This window comes from Marmota marmota, unplaced genomic scaffold (genome assembly GCF_001458135.2).
Source record: "Marmota marmota marmota unplaced genomic scaffold, marMar, whole genome shotgun sequence".
Lineage (NCBI taxonomy): Eukaryota > Metazoa > Chordata > Mammalia > Rodentia > Sciuridae > Marmota > Marmota marmota.
In genome coordinates, this window is record NW_026000051.1 from 13,522,845 (window position 1) to 13,543,334 (window position 20,490).

The 20,490-nt window shown below is 45.2% G+C and overlaps 1 protein-coding gene across 4 annotated transcripts in view; it reads left to right on the forward strand.

Moving 5' to 3' along the window:
• Astn2 (astrotactin 2) overlaps positions 1-20,490 on the forward strand; it is a 698,452-nt gene that overhangs the window by 180,061 nt on the left and 497,901 nt on the right. For all 4 annotated transcript variants that reach the window (XM_048813212.1, XM_048813214.1, XM_048813213.1 and 1 more), the window contains exon 3: positions 7,027-7,411. In XM_048813212.1, the coding sequence (XP_048669169.1) occupies positions 7,027-7,411 (385 nt within the window). The remainder of the gene's footprint in view (positions 1-7,026; positions 7,412-20,490) is intronic.

Below are 20,490 nucleotides of genomic sequence, written 5' to 3' on the forward strand. Positions count from 1 at the left end.
TTATCTTCAGCTCTCTATTACGTACAGATGGAGGATTGCCAGACAGAGGCAAGTGTGTTTCAATCACCTCCCCTCAGAGAGGCATTTATAATGGATTCATTCATTCTTTCCTTCAACAAGTAATTGAGGATCTACTAGTTACCATGTGCCATTCACATTCATGCAGAAATAAATAACCATTATTTTCTTTATTGTTTCTCAATTTAGAAATAGAATAAATGCATAATGAGGCCTACTTGGTGTCAGACCCTGAGCTAGGTCCTGGGAAAACAGAGCTGATTCAGAAAACTCTCAAGGGACCCTGAGGTGACGGGGGGGGGATAGTTGAGCTCCTTATGCTGTGCTGCGTGCTCTGGCAGATGAAGCATGAGTGACAGAGCGACCTAACAGGTGGGCACTTAACCCAGCCAGAGAAGGCAGATTTCAGAGAACTTATGAAGCTGAGGCTTAAAGGACTAGACAAAGAAGTGGGGGAAGGGCGTTTCAGGCAGAGAGAGCTGGGTGATCAAAAACACAGAAGCAGAGTGGCTAACTTTAGAACATGCATCCACACCTGCAGTGTCAGGCAGGAGGCCATAGCCACATGTATCTCATCTGTTCCCCCAAACACTTTCAGGTTCACCTTTGTCTTTCTAATGGAAGATGTTAGGGCTGGAACGAGTTGGAAACCATCCAATTTCACCTAGTTGCCACACAGAAGGAAAGGGACAAGGTCACAATCTCACATCTTGGAACCTATAATAGGAATAAAGCTGGGAATGTCCCATGCTATGGTGGAAGGGGCTTCACCCTACAGTGTATCTAACTGTTTTCCCTTTGGGAAAGGATGCTAATATTTTCTGAACCCCACTAATTGCAAAGCATTATGCTAACAGCATTTAATAATGCCATCTCATTCAATTCTCCCTAAACGTTCTCAATTAGGTGTTAAACACAATTAACAGATGAGAAAACTGAGGAATCTCAAGTAACTACCTCAAAACCAAAAACTAAAATATAGTACAGTCATGACCAAAGCCATGTCTTACTGACTCTTGGGCATACACTGATACTGTGTGCTCATTAGCTGTCCACTTGATAAATTTCTGTAGGATTTAGAGTGCTTTCGTAGGATCTGGCTTCGTTTCTGATCTGGTCTACAGATGACTAAGGATAATTGAGCTGGAGAGGTGTGGGTGGGGGATGAATATATTCCAGAGAACCACACTGTGTTTTTAATTTATTCCTTTGGCAGTATCCCGGAGAATAAAACAATGTCTCTAATACATACATTATAAGCAGATGACTTGTTTAAAATAAAAATCTGTTTTATTTTTCTTCAAGGGACCTTCTTAAATAGGTCACCCAATATCTGTCTAGGGGCAAAGAAATGTATGAAGTGTAGCAATTGTAGACACATAAAGACAGGTGTGGGAATACTTTGGCAAATGTGAATATGTACACACACATATACATGCATATGCATACATATCCTTATCTGTAATTTTAGATTTGTCTCCCTTTTAAATTAATTATTTAGGCATGTAAACATATTTCTTCATTCAATTAAGCACTGGGATCTTGCATAACCCATTGGGATATTATCCAGGAAAAAAAAAAATTAACTCATAGAAAGGTTCCTTCGTAATCCAGTGAGAGAATCCATACCTCAGTGTCATCCTTGGTATCTCCTTCATCCTCCCCCTCCCTGCTAATCAAACACAAGTCTTTCCATCCATTGTATATGTCTTTAATCTACCTTGTTAGCTGACTCCACACCTCCACTGCCCTAGCTTCAGGTCTCAACATCTCTTTCTTTGGATCAGAGATTCTCCATTCAGTGTAATCTGGTCTTTAGTGCCAGATAATTCTTTGTCATACATAACTTTCCTGTGTTTCTAGGGCGTTGAAAGTTTCCCTTCTCTCTACCCACTAGATGCCAATAGCATTTCCTGCCCCTGCCAGCTGAGACCAACGAATATCTCCAGTTTCCAATGTGAACCAGAGGGCAAAATTTCTCCCAGTTGAGAACCGCCGTCCTAGCCCACTGACAGTAGCAACCTTAATGGTCCCCTTAGTTCAGGTCAGTGTTCAATGTACTTTTTCCTAGGTAAACATCTGGTTTTGCTAACGTATTGCTTGAAAATAAAATCTCTGGATCCTTGAGGGCATATCAGAAGCTTACATTTGAGACTAGGTTGTACACCAAGGAGGCCTGCTTGACAAGACCCGGAGCTGTAAGATGCAGGACTCAGTAGGGAGGGGTCTGTCTCTAGCTGTGCTCCAGTTATGGTGGGGGGGGGTGGTCTGAGATTCATGGGGGAGGGGAAATAAAGCCTAGGAGATCATTCAGCATGTTTTTGAATTTTCACGATGAAAGGCTTTGAAATCTGGGACATGGGACAGCCATGGAGAGAAATAGAAGCCCATAGAAGAAGCTATTCTATAGGCCAAATTGTCATGATTCACGTTTCTTAGCAACTTTGGAGGGTCCTGGCTGCATATTCTTGCCTCCAAAATCTTTGTAGGATATTCTGTGATTTTGGACAAAACACTTGTATATTCTGAGCCTCAGTTTCCTTATTTGTAATACTTAGGATTTGGTCTATTTTCTAAGAAACCTAGACCTGAGACCTGGAGAAAACTTCACAGACGACTTGGAGACCCAGGCCCCTTCCCTACCATCTTTATCACTTGGCAAATCACCAGATAGAATACCCCATGGATCCCCAGTCCACAGCTATCGTGGGGCTGTCTGCCAAGGACCAGAAACAAGTGGCAGGAAGGGAAGGACATTACTTGGGAGAATATGCATGTACACAGCTCTGAGGATTAAAGGCCCGTGTTCTTATCACTGCTGAACAGAGTATTATAAATCCAGTCTTAGAATACCAAATCCCCTTGCGGCTTGGCCGTTGTGAGGGAATATTAAAAAGGCCGGAGACAGAAATAATCAGTTTCCGAATGACACATTGTCAAATAAAGCATTCCCCACATTGTCCCTTTCTTTCCTTTCTCTGGCTCCTTCTCCCGTGCCTGGATATTTTAACATGAAAAATAGATGAAAATGAGGCCAGGCTGAATGGCATTCTAAGTTTGACTTTCCAGAAGGCCAACTTGGTGGGGTGGTTTCAGGGTGCTTTTATTTTTTCAACTCTCTATAATTTTTCCGTTTTTGATATATTGTGTGTGTAAGCCAACCGGCTGCAGTTACTAGCATACAGGAAAAGACTGAACAGCAAAAAGGGGCCTTCCAAGCTTTGATCGGGAGCCCTGTGGATGCAGGGGTGAGAACTAGTTTGAAGACGTGTGTTTTGCCTCCCTCTAGCCAGTCTGGTCAAAATTTTAGGCTTCTGGTGGTTTATTTAGCACCTTTTGTGGAGCAAGCTCTGGTGAATGTCAGCTCAGGACCTGAAGTGGGAAATGGCCCACCAGATGCGAAGACCTCAGCGGAGCAGCCAGATCACTGATAACTCTGGGGGTCACCCTGACCTGAAGAGGCAAAGATGCTGCCTGAGGAATTGATTTCTATGCTTCGAAGGCTGGGGGCTGGGGGTGGGGGCAGATGAGAAGAGCCGGTCAGCTTCCTGGGGAGCCATAACTAATTGCCACACATTGGGTGGCTTGAGACTAAGGAAATGTATTCTCTCACATCTCAGGGGCCAGAAGTTCAAAACCAATATGTCAGCCAGAGTTGGCTCCTTCTGGTGGCTCTGAGGGGAAGCTTGCGATGATCCCTTGACTTACAGATGTATCCCCCCAGTTTCTGTCTCCATCATCACGCCACCAGTCATTGGATTTAGGGCCCAGCCTAGTCCTGTATGGCCTAATATAACTATATCTGCAAAGACCCTGTTTCCAAATAAGATGACCTTCTGAGATTGCAGGAGGATGTGACCTTTGAGTGCCACCATTCAGCCCACTACAGGGAGTAAAGGAGAAAATTCCGGACTGAGAGAGCAAGCAGTAAGCAGAGACCATGGGGGATCCTACTTTGAGGAAAGCTCTTCCCTCGGTGTGTTAGTGTGTGACAGGGACAAGTGAGACTTATGGGGAGCTGAGGCATGAGGAAGAAGCAAGGATCCAGGTAGCGTGAGACCTCAGGTGCTGGGCCAGGGAGTCTGCTCATGGCTTGGAGGGCCCTGGGGAGGTAGGAAATAGGTTTAAGCCTGGGGATGGAGTAAAGATTTTAGTTTGGAATAAAGGCCTAGGGAAGCCGAGGGTGTGAGGCTGATATTTGTGGCACCAAACCCTTCATCCAGGGCTTCTCTTGCCTTTTCCAGTCCTTAGCATAGCTCCCCTCCTGGAGACCAGCCTCACGTTAAACAGAGCACAAGGAGGTAACATATGGTAACTTGTCAAAGGGAAGAGCAACGGAGAGGCAGGGGCTCGCATGCCCCAGACTCGTGTTTCCCTGCTGCACCACTCTGCCCGTGACTTCTCCTGGCCTGGCCTTTGCCTGGGGAATCTGAGACTCACTGTCAGTAATTGAACAGGAGCAGGCTGATCTTGCCTAGGGAGATTGCAGAAGGAAGACCCCAGAAAAGATGGGGGCCACACTTCCCCTCTTCTGTCTCTTCCCCAATCCCTGCCTAGTGAAATTCCCAGCTCCATAAGGAGAAGAGAAAATGAATCACACCCACACCTGTGCAGCTTACAGTCTCACAGAAACAAATTCTAACTAACAGATTGGCACTTTTGTTTTCAGGGATTTTGAGCTATTTCTTTGGCCTTATTTGTCTTGGGCATCCCTAGAGCGAGCACAGCCCAAATTGGATTTGGCATCAGGTTGTCCTTGAGGCCAGCAGATCCTCAGCTTGCCACCCCTGGAGCTTTGGCCTTCTCTTCACTTGCTTTCTGAAGACTCAAATCCTTTTCCCTATGTTCTTTCTTCCCTCCTGAGCACCCTTCTTTTCTGCAGCATCTTCTGCATCACAGAGGCCTGCGTTCACTCCTGCAGGATGCTCAAAGGCTGGGCACCCTGGCCTGCTGAGCCCTGATGGATTGCTCCTGCTTTTCCATTTACTTGCCCTGGCAAAGGAGGCTGGTGAAGTTGGAGTAGATAGATACAAGGGTCAGGACAACAGCCAGGGCCCATGCAGGTGGATCCTGAATGCAGTCTATTCTTGCTATTGAGCCACCCATTTGCTTTCCTTGGGTGAAATGTCCCAATAGGACAGAGGCAGCCACATGGCTCTTTTGAGGTCCTCTGTTACGCACAGCACTCTTCAGGTTGTAAGGAATGCTTCAGCTGTTTTCAGATTTGTTCTGCACAGCAACCTTGTGGGGACAGTGATTGAAAATTTTTCCTACATCTCGTGTTTACCCTGTGTTGGGCACTAATAAGTACCCCACAGCCGTTGGCTCACATCTCACCTCCCTCTCCAAGGAAGTTTTGGACTGCAATATTTTACATATATTTGATAAATTATACACACAGAGAGATACACATAGATATATACATATACTTGCCTTTGTTTAATTTGCATTATTGGCTTTTAATTTCTGACACTCAAACATCCCTTGGGATCTTGAAATAGTCAAAGGTCCAGTGCTGTCCACCTTACCTGACCGCCTTTTAGCTTATTACCCTCTCCCACTCCCCACCTTCAGTAGAGGTGCTGAATTCTAGCTTAGTGAACACTTGCAAAAAAAAGCACAATAGTTTCCCAGGATCTGGGTAATCAGAGGATGGCTGGACCATTTTAGTGAATAGGCTTCTTCTTGACCATAATGGGTATCAACCAACAGCAGTCGCCTCCTTACCTGCAAGATGATGAATTCAGGATGAACATGTAACTTCTTTGTGACATACGGTATAAATAGTTATCAGGAATTGTCTTTGTCTCCAATCGTGTTCAAGAGAACAAACTGATCACTCAGAGTCCTAAGTATAAAGGCTTCAGGTTAAAAAACCAAAATAAACACATCAAAATAAAGACTAGCTCTGCTTCTCACCCTCTGAATTTCAGAGCCTTGCCCACTCTTGCACATAAGTAGGTATCCCCTTCCTGAGTCTAGGGATCACTATAGCCAGGACTCAACAAAGTGGGCCCCGAGCTTCCCAACATGAAACACCACATAATGTGTAGAAACAAAAGGAAACCAAGGAGGACCAACCCATCCACAGATATGCTTCTGGTACAGAGGAGGTATGGAGTCAGGAGAAGGCAGACTTTCCACTTCAAGCACCTGGCAGGTGCCTGATACAGACCTGTCTTGGAAATATCCCTGCCCTGAAGGAACGCGCAGACCAGGTTTCTGCATGAATCTTATGGATCATGAAAAATATGACTATGCATACATTAGCTTTTTTTTCAAATTAATGTCTGATATGCAGACCCAAATATTTAAAGAGTTGCATATGTTAAAGATAAACTTCAGTTTGTTTACCTTAAGCTTCTGATTCAAGGAAGCCCACAAAGGTACACTTTAATCCATTCATCCATCTACTCATTCATTCAGCAATACATATTGAGCACCTACTTTGTCCCAGGTCCCTTCTTGAGAATCAGACTCAAAGACCAGTATTTCTGAAGATGAAGAAAATATAGACTATGTAGAAATTATGCTTGACTGAATAACACTCTCTTGTATTTGTAGCAGGATGTAGGAATGGCTACTGTCTCTCGATCCCTCAGTGAACTCCTTGTAGAGATAAGAAAACAAGGCTGAGAGAGCATGAACAACTGTCCTGGGGTCACTTGGCTGTTGGGAGGCAGAGTCCAGGCTCACAGTCTTGATTTCCCAACATTCAGGAAGCTGGATTGCTCTGACATGGCCATTTTCCATCTCATTTCCTCCTCATGCCAACCTAGTGAAGCAAGAAGAGCAAGGACTTTTATTTATCCATTATACCTTGAAAAGCAAGGCTCCAAGGAGTCAAGCAGTTTGCCCAAGGTCACAGTTTTGTGGTGAAAAGCCAGGTTTGGAGGCAATGTCTCTCTAGCTCTGTGAACCCAACGCAAGGATCTAGACCTAGGGTGAAGGATGGGAAAATCCCCAAAGAGCCATAATCCATCTGCTTGTTCTTCCTTCCTGCACCAGGGTGGCCTCATCGCACTGCTGCTGCTGCTGCTGGTGTTCACGGTGGCCCTGTACGCCCAGAGGCGCTGGCAGAAGCGCCGCCGCATCCCCCAGAAGAGCGCAAGCACAGAAGCCACTCATGAGATCCACTACATCCCGTCAGTGCTCCTGGGTCCCCAGGCCCGGGAGAGCTTCCGCTCCTCCCGGCTGCAGGCCCACAATTCTGTCATCGGAGTGCCCATCCGGGAGACCCCCATCCTGGATGACTATGACTATGAGGAGGAGGAGGACCCGCCCCGGCGGGCCAACCACGTCTCCCGGGAGGATGAGTTTGGCAGCCAGGTGACCCACACCTTGGACAGCTTGGGACGGCCAGGCGAAGAAAAGGTGGACTTTGAGAAGAAAGGTGAGTCCATTCTTCAGGGGACATTTTGGCGATTGGGAAGAGATTCAGGAGATGGGTTTTGGGGAGAGAGGTTGTGTGCTCTGGGAATAAATCATTTTGTATTTATGATCCACCTCTGTTAGATTATCATTTTGTCTTCTTTGGTCCATTCAATAATAAGGGAAAAAAGAATGTCATTGTTCCTGGAGTGGAAGTTTTGAGTGACATGACAGAGCATGCAGTCTAGTACTCCCCAGGGTTTCTAGATACCTCCCTTGACAGCCTTACTATTCAAGGAAGAGTTCATCCTGTTTCTGGACATCACTATGGGAAGGCAGTCTATGTCCTTGATCCTGCCTGACCATAAAGAAAGAGAATCTGATCTTCCTTCTCCAGGGAAGCTCTTGGAAACTGTGACAACAGAAAAGGCACCGTGTAACTTCTGTAAATCAATGTCAGTGAGCATCCCCAGCTTCTTCTTCTGTCTCATGTGAAATGCTTTGTGACATTTCCTCCTGGCCACCATCTTCTAAATGGAAAGCCTCGGTTTTCCGATCCAGGAGCCTAGGGCCTGAGCTGACATTTTTTTTCTTACCCAGGTGGGAACACTGGATGCTGAGCAAAAATCAGACTTAGATCTCCCTCTCGCCAGGTATCAGCTCCTGCTGATGCAGCCTGAGGTCACCTTTGTTTTGTGCATCTGTTTCTGGCTCCTGTTGGACCTTGTAAAGACTAACACTGCTCACTCTTTATTAAACATGTAGCAAAGATCCATTTCCTTTGTCCTGTTAAGGGACCGATGATCATTTGGGCACAAGCACAGGATGTGTTTTTATTTGTCTTTATAAGCATCTCTGGCTCCAACTTGTTTACAGGTGGAGCCGGAAGATTTTCTTTTAGAGAAATGCTACCAAAGCAAAGGTTGCCTTTTTTTTTTTTTTTTAATTCATCATCTTTATGAAGCTAGTGATGGTGATGAGTTAAAGGTTTGGCCTGGATACGCCACTGAAACACGGATCCCCTTCTCTTGTGAGCCTAGAAGCACCCTCTTTGCTTGGTCCCAGCCCTGGATCTCTGGACTCTGCATTCTTCTTTTTGCTCCTAGGGTTCTCTCTCGGGCTCATGTTTCCATGATACTGCATGTGCAAATAGGAACAGTGTCGGCTGCATAAAAAACATGAATGTTTATGAAACCAGTAAATTCAGGTAGGATGTTGACTCCTGCAGTGGATGAGAGAATAGATTTTGGAGTCATATGGACCCTGGTTGAAATCTTGCCTCCTTTACTTACAATGTGATCTTGGGAGAATGGGAATTCGACCTCCTGAGCCCTACTTTCCTCACTGAATACTTAATGTAAATTACATACAAAATATATGAAAAATACCTAACCCAAATAGTAGTGCCAAACTCCCAAGAATGGTTTCTGTAGACCACAGGCCCTAAGTCTCAGTTGCACTTCTGAGATTCTGCTTAATCCAGTTACAACAATCCTGTCCAGTGTCTCTTCAAATTCCAGCTGCCATGGGAACCTTTACTTCCCTCTGCCAGATCTTATGCTTCTAGTGATGCTTCTGTCGGTGTTCTGCTTTTTTCTATTGACTTTGAACTTACCACACTATACAATAATAGCCAGTTTCTCTTTCTGCCTCCTAGACTACCTTTGGAGATCTTTCAGAGCAAATACAGGATCCTCAGTCTTTGTTTCAGCAATTTCCAGCACAGTGACTGACATTTAGTAGTAGACACTCTAAAAATAGCTGTTGATGGATGATTGAAAGAACTGATCAGTCAGTCGATCAAGAAAAACCCAAGCATCCGTCAGGGTCCAGAGTGCTCAGCCCCAGGTTTCAAGCAGTCTTTCTGTCCTGAGTCTAGAGATGCTAGAAACTAAAGTGTCAGCAAAGGACATTAATAGCAATGACCAGAACTTGGAAGAAAGCAGAAGGGTTGAAGATGAAAACTCAGGAAGGATCACTGACCACCACCAAAGGAAGATACCAAGATGCATCTAGCACAGGCAAATTTTCATGCCTTCTTCTTTCCCATTCCCCCCCTCCCCACATACACACACACACACACACACACACACACACACTCCACCTTCAAATGGAGAAGAGCAAAACTCCGGAATGAGGAGGCAGATGGGGGAAGCAAGTCACTAATGGTTCTCTTGTTTGAGTGTCCTCCTTCCCCCTCCCTCCTTCCTCCTCCACTACCTGCCTTAGTTTCCCAAGTGAGGAGGAAAATGATAGAGTCTGCACTCAAAAGGCAGAAAAGCCAAGGAGACAGAAGAGTACAGAGGTGGAGTTTCCCAGTCAACATTATAGCTCTGTGACCTTGGGCAGGTCACCCTCTTCTCTAATTAAAAAGTGTGATACTAATATTCTGCCTGGCACTGCAGTTAGGAAGCTTAAGTGAGAAAACACATGTCGAGTACGGAGTACACAGCTAAGGTTCCATATGCTGTGCTGTTCCTGTCATGCATACCATGAGTCTCCAAAGTGGTTACACTGTGCCACACACCAGAGCTAGAGATGAGGAAATAGAACCTCTGCCTGCAAGGAGCATTATGTGAACCCCTTCCTGGGAGATGCACTGTGGGGAGAAGGCCAGGAAATTGGAGCCAAAGCTTGAAGAGAGGCCACAGCTCTCTCCATGCCATTCAGTGAAGATGTGGCAGAGCTAACCCAGGAACCCAGACCCATGGGGCCACTCCCCAGACTTCTGGCCAGAAAGAATGTTTATTCTAGACAGGTGTCTATCATGCATAGCCAGAATGGGCTGTACAGCATCAGGGTGATGACCAGTTTCATTGGGGGTTGGTGCCTCCCAAGACCTGTACTTTTTTTTTTTTTTTTTTGGCGGGGGTGGGGGGTACCAGGGACTGAACCCAGAGGCATGTAACCATTGGGCCACATCCCCAGCCCTTTTTATCTTTTATTTCAAAAGCAGGCCTCTCTAAGTTGCTGAGGCTACCTTCAAACTTGTGATCCTCCTGCTTTAGTCTTCGGAGTCACTGGGATTACAGGCATGCACCACCGTGTGTGGCCCAGACCTGTGCTTCTTAAATAGAATAAACTTTTCCATTTCAGCTTCCTGCAAGCTCTCTCTGTAACCTCAATGATGGGGGTTGTGACAAGGGCAGCACAGAGGACAGGATTGTGCTGGATCCCAGGAATGTGCAGACTAGCTCCTGGGAAGTAGGGAAGAGTCTCTCGGCCTCCTCTCCTTGATGGGATGCCCTGGAGTCTGCACACTTTCGTATCTGCTATCCCATGATGGCGTAAGGATGGCTCTTCCTTTTGTTTTTTCTTTAAGGAGAACTCTTTTCGAACAATGACAAAGCCAGACTCTCATTCTCTCTCAACACTAGTATTGAGAAAGTCCAATCAGAAGTTATTGAAAGAGAATGAGGGGTGGGCGCAGGAGAATAGGCAGCCAGGGGGAGCGCAGGGAAGCAAATTCAGAATGGAATTCCACTCCTTGGTTCAAGGCTCTGTGACCTCGACCACCCTCTAAACCACTCTGTGTCTGTGCCTCTTTATCTCCCCTGTTTTCATCTCACCCAAACAGTCCTTTCCACAGTCCTTTGAGTGGGCTCCATTAAGAGCAGCCAAGGAGGAACCTGGAAGTGCAGGACACAGGCTTTTTGACTCCAGATAGGAAACCGGTCGCCCTGTCGGGGGTGGCTGCTAGTGGCTCTCCCACAACATGGGATATGACAGTGACCGCTCAGATCAGGTGTGTGCTCTGTCTCCTCAGGTGGCCCCCAGGAGGGAATCTTGAGGCTGTCTCCTTTATGGGGTGGCCTGGGCATAGCCACAAGAGCTTCAAAGTGTGAGCAGATTCTGGGCCGCCATATAAAATAAATACCAAAATACACTTAAATAGGAGCAATGGGGACTATTGTTCTATCCCACAGCAGGATGACTGTAGTTCACCAGAATTTATTATACGTTTTATAAAGAACAAGAAGAACTCAGAGATTCCCAACTGCGCTAGTCAGCTTTTCATCACTGGGACCAAAATACCTGACAAGAACAGCTTAGTGGGGGAAAGGTTTATTTTGGCTCCCTGTTTCAGAGGTTCAGTCCCTGGTCAGCTGACTCCACAGAAGAACATCGTGGCTGCAGAATGTGGTGGAAGAAAGCTGCTCAGCTCATGGTGAGGAAGGGGAGAGGAAGCAGAGAGGAAGGGGCTGGAGGAAGATAAGCCTTCCAGGGCACACCCCAAGTGACCTGCCTCTATCACCCAGGTCCCTCTTCCCAGTAGTTCATTCAGCCATCAATGTATCAATCCACTGATTAATATATCAATCCAATGATTAATCCACTGATTAGGTCAGAGGTCACATGATCTAATCATTATCTAAGAGACCCACCTCTGCACCTTGCTGCACAGGTACCATGCTTCCAACACACAAATGTGGAGGACATTTGGATCCAAACCATAGAACCAGCACAAAGAAATACATATGTAAGAAGACAGAAATGTAAATTGCCATGATTTATCATTATACATTGTATATGTATATATGTCTATATGATACCTGTATCAAACCAACACACTGTAACCCATAAATATGTATAATTAAAAAAAATGATCTGAAATTGTTTTAGTCAGCTTTGTCGCTGCTATGACTAAAAGACCCAATTAGAACAACCATATAGGAGGAAAGGTTTATTGAGAGGCTCTTGGTTTCAGAGGTCTCCTTCCATAGATAGCAGCTTTGTTCCACGGGGCTCCAGGTGAGGCAGGAACAACATGGCAGAAGAGTATGGCAGAAGGAAGCAGCTCACATGGTGATCAGCAAGCAGAGAAAGAGAGAATCCACTCTCCAGATACAAAATATATACACCACAGTCATGACCCCAATGAACCACTTCCTGGAGCCACACCTGACCTATTTCCAGTTACCACTCAGTTATTCCCATCAGGGGTTAATTCACTGATTAGGTTAAGTCTATAAGCCAATATTTTCTCCTCCAAACCATCTAGCATTGTCTCACATGTGAGCTTTTGGGGGATACCACATCTAAACCATAATATGATTGAAAAAAAAATGATCCCACAGCTTTGAAAATGTATCACCAAGGGTCAACCTCACTGCACATTTCATACTTAGAATTTGCTTGGAGATTCAAGCTGCTTCATCCTACTTGAGTTCTATCAACCTGCTTTTCAGCTCAGACTTGCAGATAATAGAGGACACACAGTGGAGACTGGAGGGAGAAAGTTTCATTACAAAGTGACAACTGCCTAGAGTTCCAGGGCCGGAGGGTATTGTGCTGAGCAAGGCTGGTGTTCAACTGATACACACCATCATGGCCGCATCTTTTGTTAAATATGGAAATTCACTCTGATGCCAGTGGGGAAGTAGTTCAGTGCCCTGAGCCCTCCTGTTCCCTCCTGCTGTCTGCACAGCAGACAGAGCCTCCCCAAGGCTCTCCTGAGCTTCCCACTACCTGGCCTCTGGGTGGCTTTAAGATGCTACTCAGCACCATGGCTGGCATCTTTTCTGGCTGGTTAGAGCCTGCAACTTGGAAGTTCTCAGGAGTTTTGAATGTCACCTGAGCAAGTTGCTGAGAACTTACCTGTGTAAATGCATGAGTGCTCAGCACTATGTCTGACACATCACAGAAGCTCAGTGCATGCTAATTCCAATTCTCTATCCCTCCTTAAATTTATGTTTCCCTTCCCTGAGTAGTATGCATGGATGCATGAGGAAATTAAAAGAACAAATTTGTCATTTTACCGAGGAATGGGATAAAAAATGGATGAATGGATGTTGGGTTTTTATAATTATGTTTTATTATTAGGAAAGAAATGCATGCTATTTATAATGGGAGGCAGAAAGAATAGGAAGGAAAAAGGAGGGAAAGAAACAGAAATTAAAAAAAAAAACAAGTCTGAGTTATACAAAGGAACAACTAAAAGTTCTACCTGTGTTTCTCTGACTCATTCCATGCTAGGACTGAAAGGCTGACCCTTGCTAAGTTTGAATTACATTCTTCCAGCATCTATGTATATTACACACATATATGGTATACATGTGTTTGCCTTGAGGTATATCCTAATGAGGTCATCTCACCCACATGTATCTGCACCTCTCTGATATTTTACTAAACAATGTTTGAACAGTACATTTCCTAATCAACCATGCGTACCTACCTTACTTCCTTGGTGGCTGTGCAGGATCCCGTAATGTGAACCACCCAGCATACAAAAGCTGACTTTACGATCCCTAGTTGTTGACCATTATCTTAATTTTCTGCACCTAAAACAAGTTCAGGGCATCTTTGCACATAGAGCTAGCTAGGTAGCTAGCTAGATACATTGTTGCTGTGTGAGAATATTTCTGTAGGATAGATATGTTTCTGAAAGCACAATCAAGGCTCAAAGGGGGACACCCAGGTGTGATGTTGGTGAGTATTACCATGTTTACTCATTTTTAAAATATATTCCTACACACTCAAAGGAATCTATACATTCCTCCCCCACACAGAGGCACCTCAGTAGCCCATACCCCATCACGTCCACTACACATACAGTATTGTGGACCCTTCTGGTCTTATTCATATAGTTGCTATTAATTCATTTGTGCAGTTTTCTCTTTTTAAAAAGATCTTAATTTAAAATAACATTGGTTCAAATTCCTTTTGTCTGTCAAAAATCAGCCTTCTTGGCTACTGTGAATAATGATTGTTTTGGTGAAGTGATGCAGAAGGAAGATTTCTCTCTACTTTCTTAACTCCATTCAGGACCAAGGATGGAGGAAGGAAAGAGACATCCAATGTCATCAGTGGCCCACAGGGATGGAAGGGAAGGTGCCACAGTCTTTCTGACATAGGAGCAGCAGGTTGAACCTTATCTGGGCTCAGGATCACAGTCCAGGATGGCTCAGGATAAAGGGGATACTTGCTGAGCGGGTGGGGAAGGGGGGCACTCACTGAATGAGTAAGGGCCCTGCTGCTGTCCTGTGCATTCTCTCATTAAGCCATTGTAATTAACCCTGAGCAGAAGATGGATGGGGAGGTTGGCCTGGGAACTACCGCTGCTGCCACACTACCCTACTGGAACTGCCCATGAAGTATTTCATGGACACCTCACAGTAAACCTATGAGAGATGTACTAATATGGTTCCCACTCTTCAGAGGAGGAAGCAGAAACAGAGAGAGGGTTGGTACCGTGCCCAAGTCACAGGACTGGAGGTGGCTGAACAGGTTGAGACAGGAGAGCTGTTACTGTGAGGGGCAGAGCCCCGTGGGAACGCGCTGTTCCACACTGAGGACCGTGTCTCTTAGGAAGGCACGGAGCTCTCAAAATTCCAGGGATAGTTAAAGCCCGGTGCCCCTGGGCTTGCTTCACCCAAGATCCTGGCAATAAAAAATACAGGTAATTACCATCCGTTCTCTGTAGGACTAAGCTGCTACACAGGAATTCCGAGTTTCTCAGTTGAGTGGTGCTCAAGAGTGCAGGGAACTCGTGTTGGGTGTCAGTAGATCCCAAGGATGTGAGAAACCAAGAAGCTGTTTTTAACTCACTTTCTGACACTTCTGTGACTGTCAGGTAAATGTCACCTTAGTATAGTGCTTTCTGAGTTTTCAGAACTCTTTCTTAGCCCCTCCTTTAAGGCCTTACCTTGGTGTTCCTGCTTCTTCACACAGAGGCTCTCAACCCCCACTCCCCTTTCCTCATCAAGCCACAGCAGTCTTGCTGGTGTCCCCACTAACATGTCACCTCACCCTCACATTACTAATGGGTGTTGCTCTTCCTCGCCTCCTCTCCTCATCCATCTCCACCCAGCAGCTGCTGTTACAATGGCTGTAGTCAAAACACTCCAAGCTGAAAGCAAACCCAGAGCTCTTCTTACTCTTGACTCTTATTTTCTACTCTCCAACCACAGCGGCCTCCTCTCAGTTCTTTGAATTTGCTAAGCTCCTTCCACCACAGGCCCTTTGCATATGCCCAAGTTAACTTTGCCTGGAGAAGTCCCTCTCTTTCCTTCTCCAATCTGTCATGGCATGGCTGACTCCCCATCATTCTGATCTCAGCCTGAATGTCACCTCCTCAGACAAAGCTCTTGTCTCTATGTGAATTCTTCTCTTTTGTCTACTGTCAACTATCTTATGTGTTTCTTTAGTTGTGCTTTTTATTGTTTGGACTTATTTATTAGATAATTTAATTTTATTACTAGGCTGAGATTTCCATGAGATCAACCAATGAGTCTCTATTCCATACACAATAGAGACACCTGATGGGCATTAATAAATATACATTGCATAGGAGAAATGGATAATGGATGAGCACATAGAGGGATGTTTTAGCATCATTCCATTGGCTAGTAACTTCTCTCTGAACTTCTTTTCTTTGTTTGCCCTGGATATATCTTGTTTAGTATTTTCAAATTAATAATTTGTAGAACCCTCCCATACATCTGATAAAGAAGAGGTACTCATCCAAAGTTAGAAATTATCTCAAAGTGTATAGCTATGAGTGATGGAGCCACAATTGGAACCTGGCTTTGTCTAGTATCCTGATCCAAGCGTGGTCCGGAGATAACACAACATACATCAATCCTGCCAATTGAGCAGGAAAGGTAGGACATGGGCATAGATGCCAGCCAGCTAGGTCTTTTAGAGCTGTTTGTCCAAAATGTTGAAAAACAGCAGCCACAAATAAGGAATGTTTCACACTGTATCCCCCCCGTGTGTGTGTGATATATGTATCTGTAGTGCCTCAACAGGAAGTTAAGCAAGAGTACGTTTCCTTATTGCATGTGGCATGCTCTGAAGTCTTCTATTATCTTTCTGTTGCATTTCGGAGGCTGGTGTGAACCACTGGATTGATTTCACAGTATGTGAGTGGAACATAACCCGAGTCTTAAATCTTCCCCTTCAGAAAGGTTAATAGAGTGCTAGGAGGCCCATGGTGGGGACAGATCCTGGCCACTGGCAGAGCTCCGTGCCTGGACATCTTAAGGAGAAGATAGGCCTCAGAGTAAAGGGCTGGTAGAAGAAGCTGGCTTGGTGACAGAGGCAGGCAGGGCCCTCGACAGGGCGTTGTGTCTCACCCTGCCATCCCCGTGGCCAGCCCATCAGTGACTTTTGCCCAACCCCAACTCCCTTGGTCCTGTCATCTCTGCATTTTGTCTTGAAACTGCTCAATGTGCCCTCCTTTATCTTTTTATCTAAGGGACTCAATTCTTACCCCCCAAAATGTCCCTTGTCCTCTGATCCCCGCGTAGGCAGCACCACCATTCTGAAGACACACCCTCTTCCCAGCTGTCCTGCAGCCCTGGTGGAGGTTGTCAGAGAGCCTGGGACATCCTTCCCTAAAGGGCACACTGCCAGGGTCACCCTGGGGGCTACCGGAAGGACGAATGGGTGGAAGTGCCGGAACCAGAGCATCAAGCTGGTTCAGTGAGATGGTTCTGAAAGAGAATCTCCAGCATACAGAGAAGGGAAGATTGGAAATGACTCTCTCAACACCAGAGTGGCCTGGCATTCATACACTAAACTGCCACTCCGCTCTCCTCCTTCCAAGCACCTTCTGAGTTCTGCATTGCAGAACATCCCACAGGCTGGTGACTGTGCCCTCTGTCTCCCTCATCAGCCATCTCCGCAGTCAATGGCCATCCATCCATTGAGAGAGACAGGCTGGCATTTGCTCCCTGTGTCTTCTCTGTGGATACCCTTCTCTCTCACTGCTCACTCATCCATTCATAAGTCCATTCATTTACTTAACAATGTTTACAAGCACCTATTATGTGTTTAATGTAGATATGCAAAGCAAAATAATAACTGGTCTTCCCCTAGAGCTCACAGTGTAGAAGCACTCGAGGCTTTATTTTATATCTCTCTAAACATTTATAGAATGTCTTCTTCAATGCAAACTCTGTGTCAGTGAAGCCTTTGGGGAGACAAGGAACTTAGCTTATGTTTGGGGAAATTGAGTCACTCGCCTATGACCCACAGAGTTTGATGGGGAAGTTGTCCTTATGACCCCGATTAGAGGTTAGATTCACCTTTCTCTTTGTTTCCTACACTGATTTTATGCCTGAAGTATCCTTTCATCTGGCAAACAACTTGTTACATCTATCCTGCTCTCCCCCATCCCGCTGGAATCTTAAAGATCTTAATCGCCTTCTCTTTAGAAATATGCAAACCAAACTTTGTAGCCATTTATCAAGGCTGGAGTAGCTGGATTGGAGATTAGACACAATTTAAGTAATCCCTTCTATTTCTCAGATTGTGAAATTGGAGTATAATCTGTTTCCATTCCATTTTCTTCTTAGGGTTTATTAGGGAAGAAAGGAGGTAAGATATGTATGTGCTTCAAAATAGAGTCCTTAGAAAGAACCAACCTGGAGGGTTCTCAGATTTGAATTATCTTTTTTTCCTTTTTTCTTCCCCAACTGATGGGCAAAGCAAGTACTGCATGTAGCATGACACGATGTCCATTTTTGCTTCATTGAATCTCAGATGAACAAGGTCATCTGAGACCAGACCCTGCCTCAGAGGCTTTTCTGCCTTTTTTCATTGGCTCCTCCTCCTGACCTTGACCCTGGGTCTAAATGCCCAGGCTCAGGCAACAGAGAAGCCCTGCCTCAAACAGATAGGAGCTTGGCATCTCAGGCAGCCGTCCTCCAAGCTGTCTCCACGCTCTCTAAAATAAGATATAGACAGAGATTTGTCATGGAATCACAAACAGGAATGTCACCAAAGCTGTCACCAGAGCCCCTTAAAATGTCACTTCCCAGCATTAATTGCCACGATAGCAAAACAAACGGGTGTTCTCTGAACATTTGCTCTTCCCTCCTCCTCCTTGGGGATCCTCTTCCCTTCATCCCAGCTCCCTTTTCTCCCTGCTCCCTCGGAGCCCCCCTCCTCTTTATCTCTGGGGACCCTCGGGGCATGCTGACCTGATTAGACTGTGCCCAGCAAGGCAGCCCCACCGCACAGTGACAGATGAGGGTGAAGGAGGTTTGATAAATGCCAGAGGCTGAAGAGAATGTTCCCTGATTGATCAGAGCTGGAGCAATTTCCCAGCAGTCAGGGGACTTTGTACCTGACTTGGCCTCCCCTGAAAGGGCTGGGAACCACCCAGGGAGGCTGACTGTCAGAATCCAGGGCAGCTCCTCCTCAGGGCTCCTCCCAGGGAGCACCTGCCTCCCCACCTTGGGAATGCAGTGGATGAACACCATCATCCACAATTCTGGTCAGTCCTGATTTTTCCTAATATTTTCTAAATATACAAGTTACATATGCTCACTGTGGGAAACTTAAAAATAAAGAAAGGCATTAACATTTTTTTCCCAGAATGCCTATCGACCATAGTAACTTTTTATTATTTTCCCATCTTTTCTCTTACCTGTTAATTGGTTTTTATCATGTTTTTTGATTTAATATTATAAGTACTTCAATATGTTTAAGATTCTGTCTTATGACTGCCTCATATTTTATTTATTGATGCCCATTTTTTTTCTTCGCTATTTTGTATTCAACAGCAAAAACCGTTTTGGGGTTTAAATTTGTTTTTCACTATCCTGTATTATATCCTCAGGGTATATTCCCAGGAGTGGAATTATGGTGTCAAATGGTCTGAATGTTTTAAAGTTCTTGATATGTATTTAGGTTAGCCTGCTTTTTCAAGTGTGTCTCCATACACACTTGTTCAATAAGAAAACACTTCTTCATTCATTAAATCCACACACAGCAGTAAAGCACCTACTGTGTGTTGGAAACTATTTAGCACACCGATGATAAAGCATTCGGGAACTATTTAGTACAAATAGAAAATACATGCATATCTGTTTCTGTAGTGCAACCTTTCTAATGCAGAAAGACTATAAAGAAATGAACAAGGTTGAAATAATATACAATATTCAATGATGATTATTATAAAGTGGGATAAATGAAACAAAAAAGGACCGAGGGTCTGCAAAAATAAGTCATACTGATGAGCAGGGCATTTGAGGACTGAACCATGGAATATGGTTCAGAAGAAGTAAGCTAGAGACAGAGAGATAGCAAGGGCAAAGGCACTGTGGTATCATTGTATTGAGCATTTAAGACTAGGAAGCAGCAGCATCAGGGAGAGAGCACTAAAATAAATTAGGTCATAGGACATTGGAAAGAAGGACTAATAGAGCCTGGGAGGCTAGGGCATTGACTTTCACTTTTAGTGAGTGAAGACTGTTGGTAGAATTGATTGATTTCTTACAAACACGGTAAGAAACTTGGGCCAAAATGAGAAGGAAGGATTTAAATATGGACTTGGTATCAGGAAGGGAGAGACCAGAATGAAGAGACTAGAGAATAGAGGTTTCACCCTGGATTCTCATGGGTAGAATTCAGCCTTTGGATCTAGTTGGGGTTGGTTTGTTTGCACGTGGGACATATTTTAAACATTTGAATTAAGTTGTCAATATTTATAAATCACAAAATCTCACATCAAAATCTGCATTTCTCCTCTACTTGATGACTGGAAGATCCAGGAACCCCAAGCTTCTTTCTGTGTCTTTCGGCATGGGCAGGAGCTGAGTGGGGACACCTCCCTTGGAAGGGCTGCTCTCTCCGGTTTATCCTGAGCACCTACAGGTCCCCTTTCGTAACTGACCCCTGAGAGCTCTTGAACTCTGGACTTGTCTCAGAGCAGGGAGAAATTGAGATGGCCCTTAAGGCTGCTGGGTCTGAGCAGTGGGAAGCAGTAGAGTGCCTTCCACGTTGGCATGCAGGAGTGGGAGGGCTTAGGAGATCTAGGCCCTGCTGGACAGGAGGACCTTGCCACTCCCCATTGGCACAAGGGCAGAAACACTCTAATGGCAGCAGGAAAGGACTGTACTCCCCCTTCTCTCCAACTTCTCGGTTTTTGTGTTTCTAGCTAGACAGAAACTGTCTCTGGCAGATCAGAGGCCCAGAGACCTTTGAGAAATTTGGCAGCAGAGGAGAAAGTAGTCAGCAAGTCCAGGTTCACCTGTCCAATGCACAACACGTGGAAACTGGAGCAAGATCCGAATGCCTGTGAGACTGTCTCCTCTCCTCCAAAACGCATGTTTTTTTCCTGCTGGACTGTCTTGCAATTTAAGGAGATCA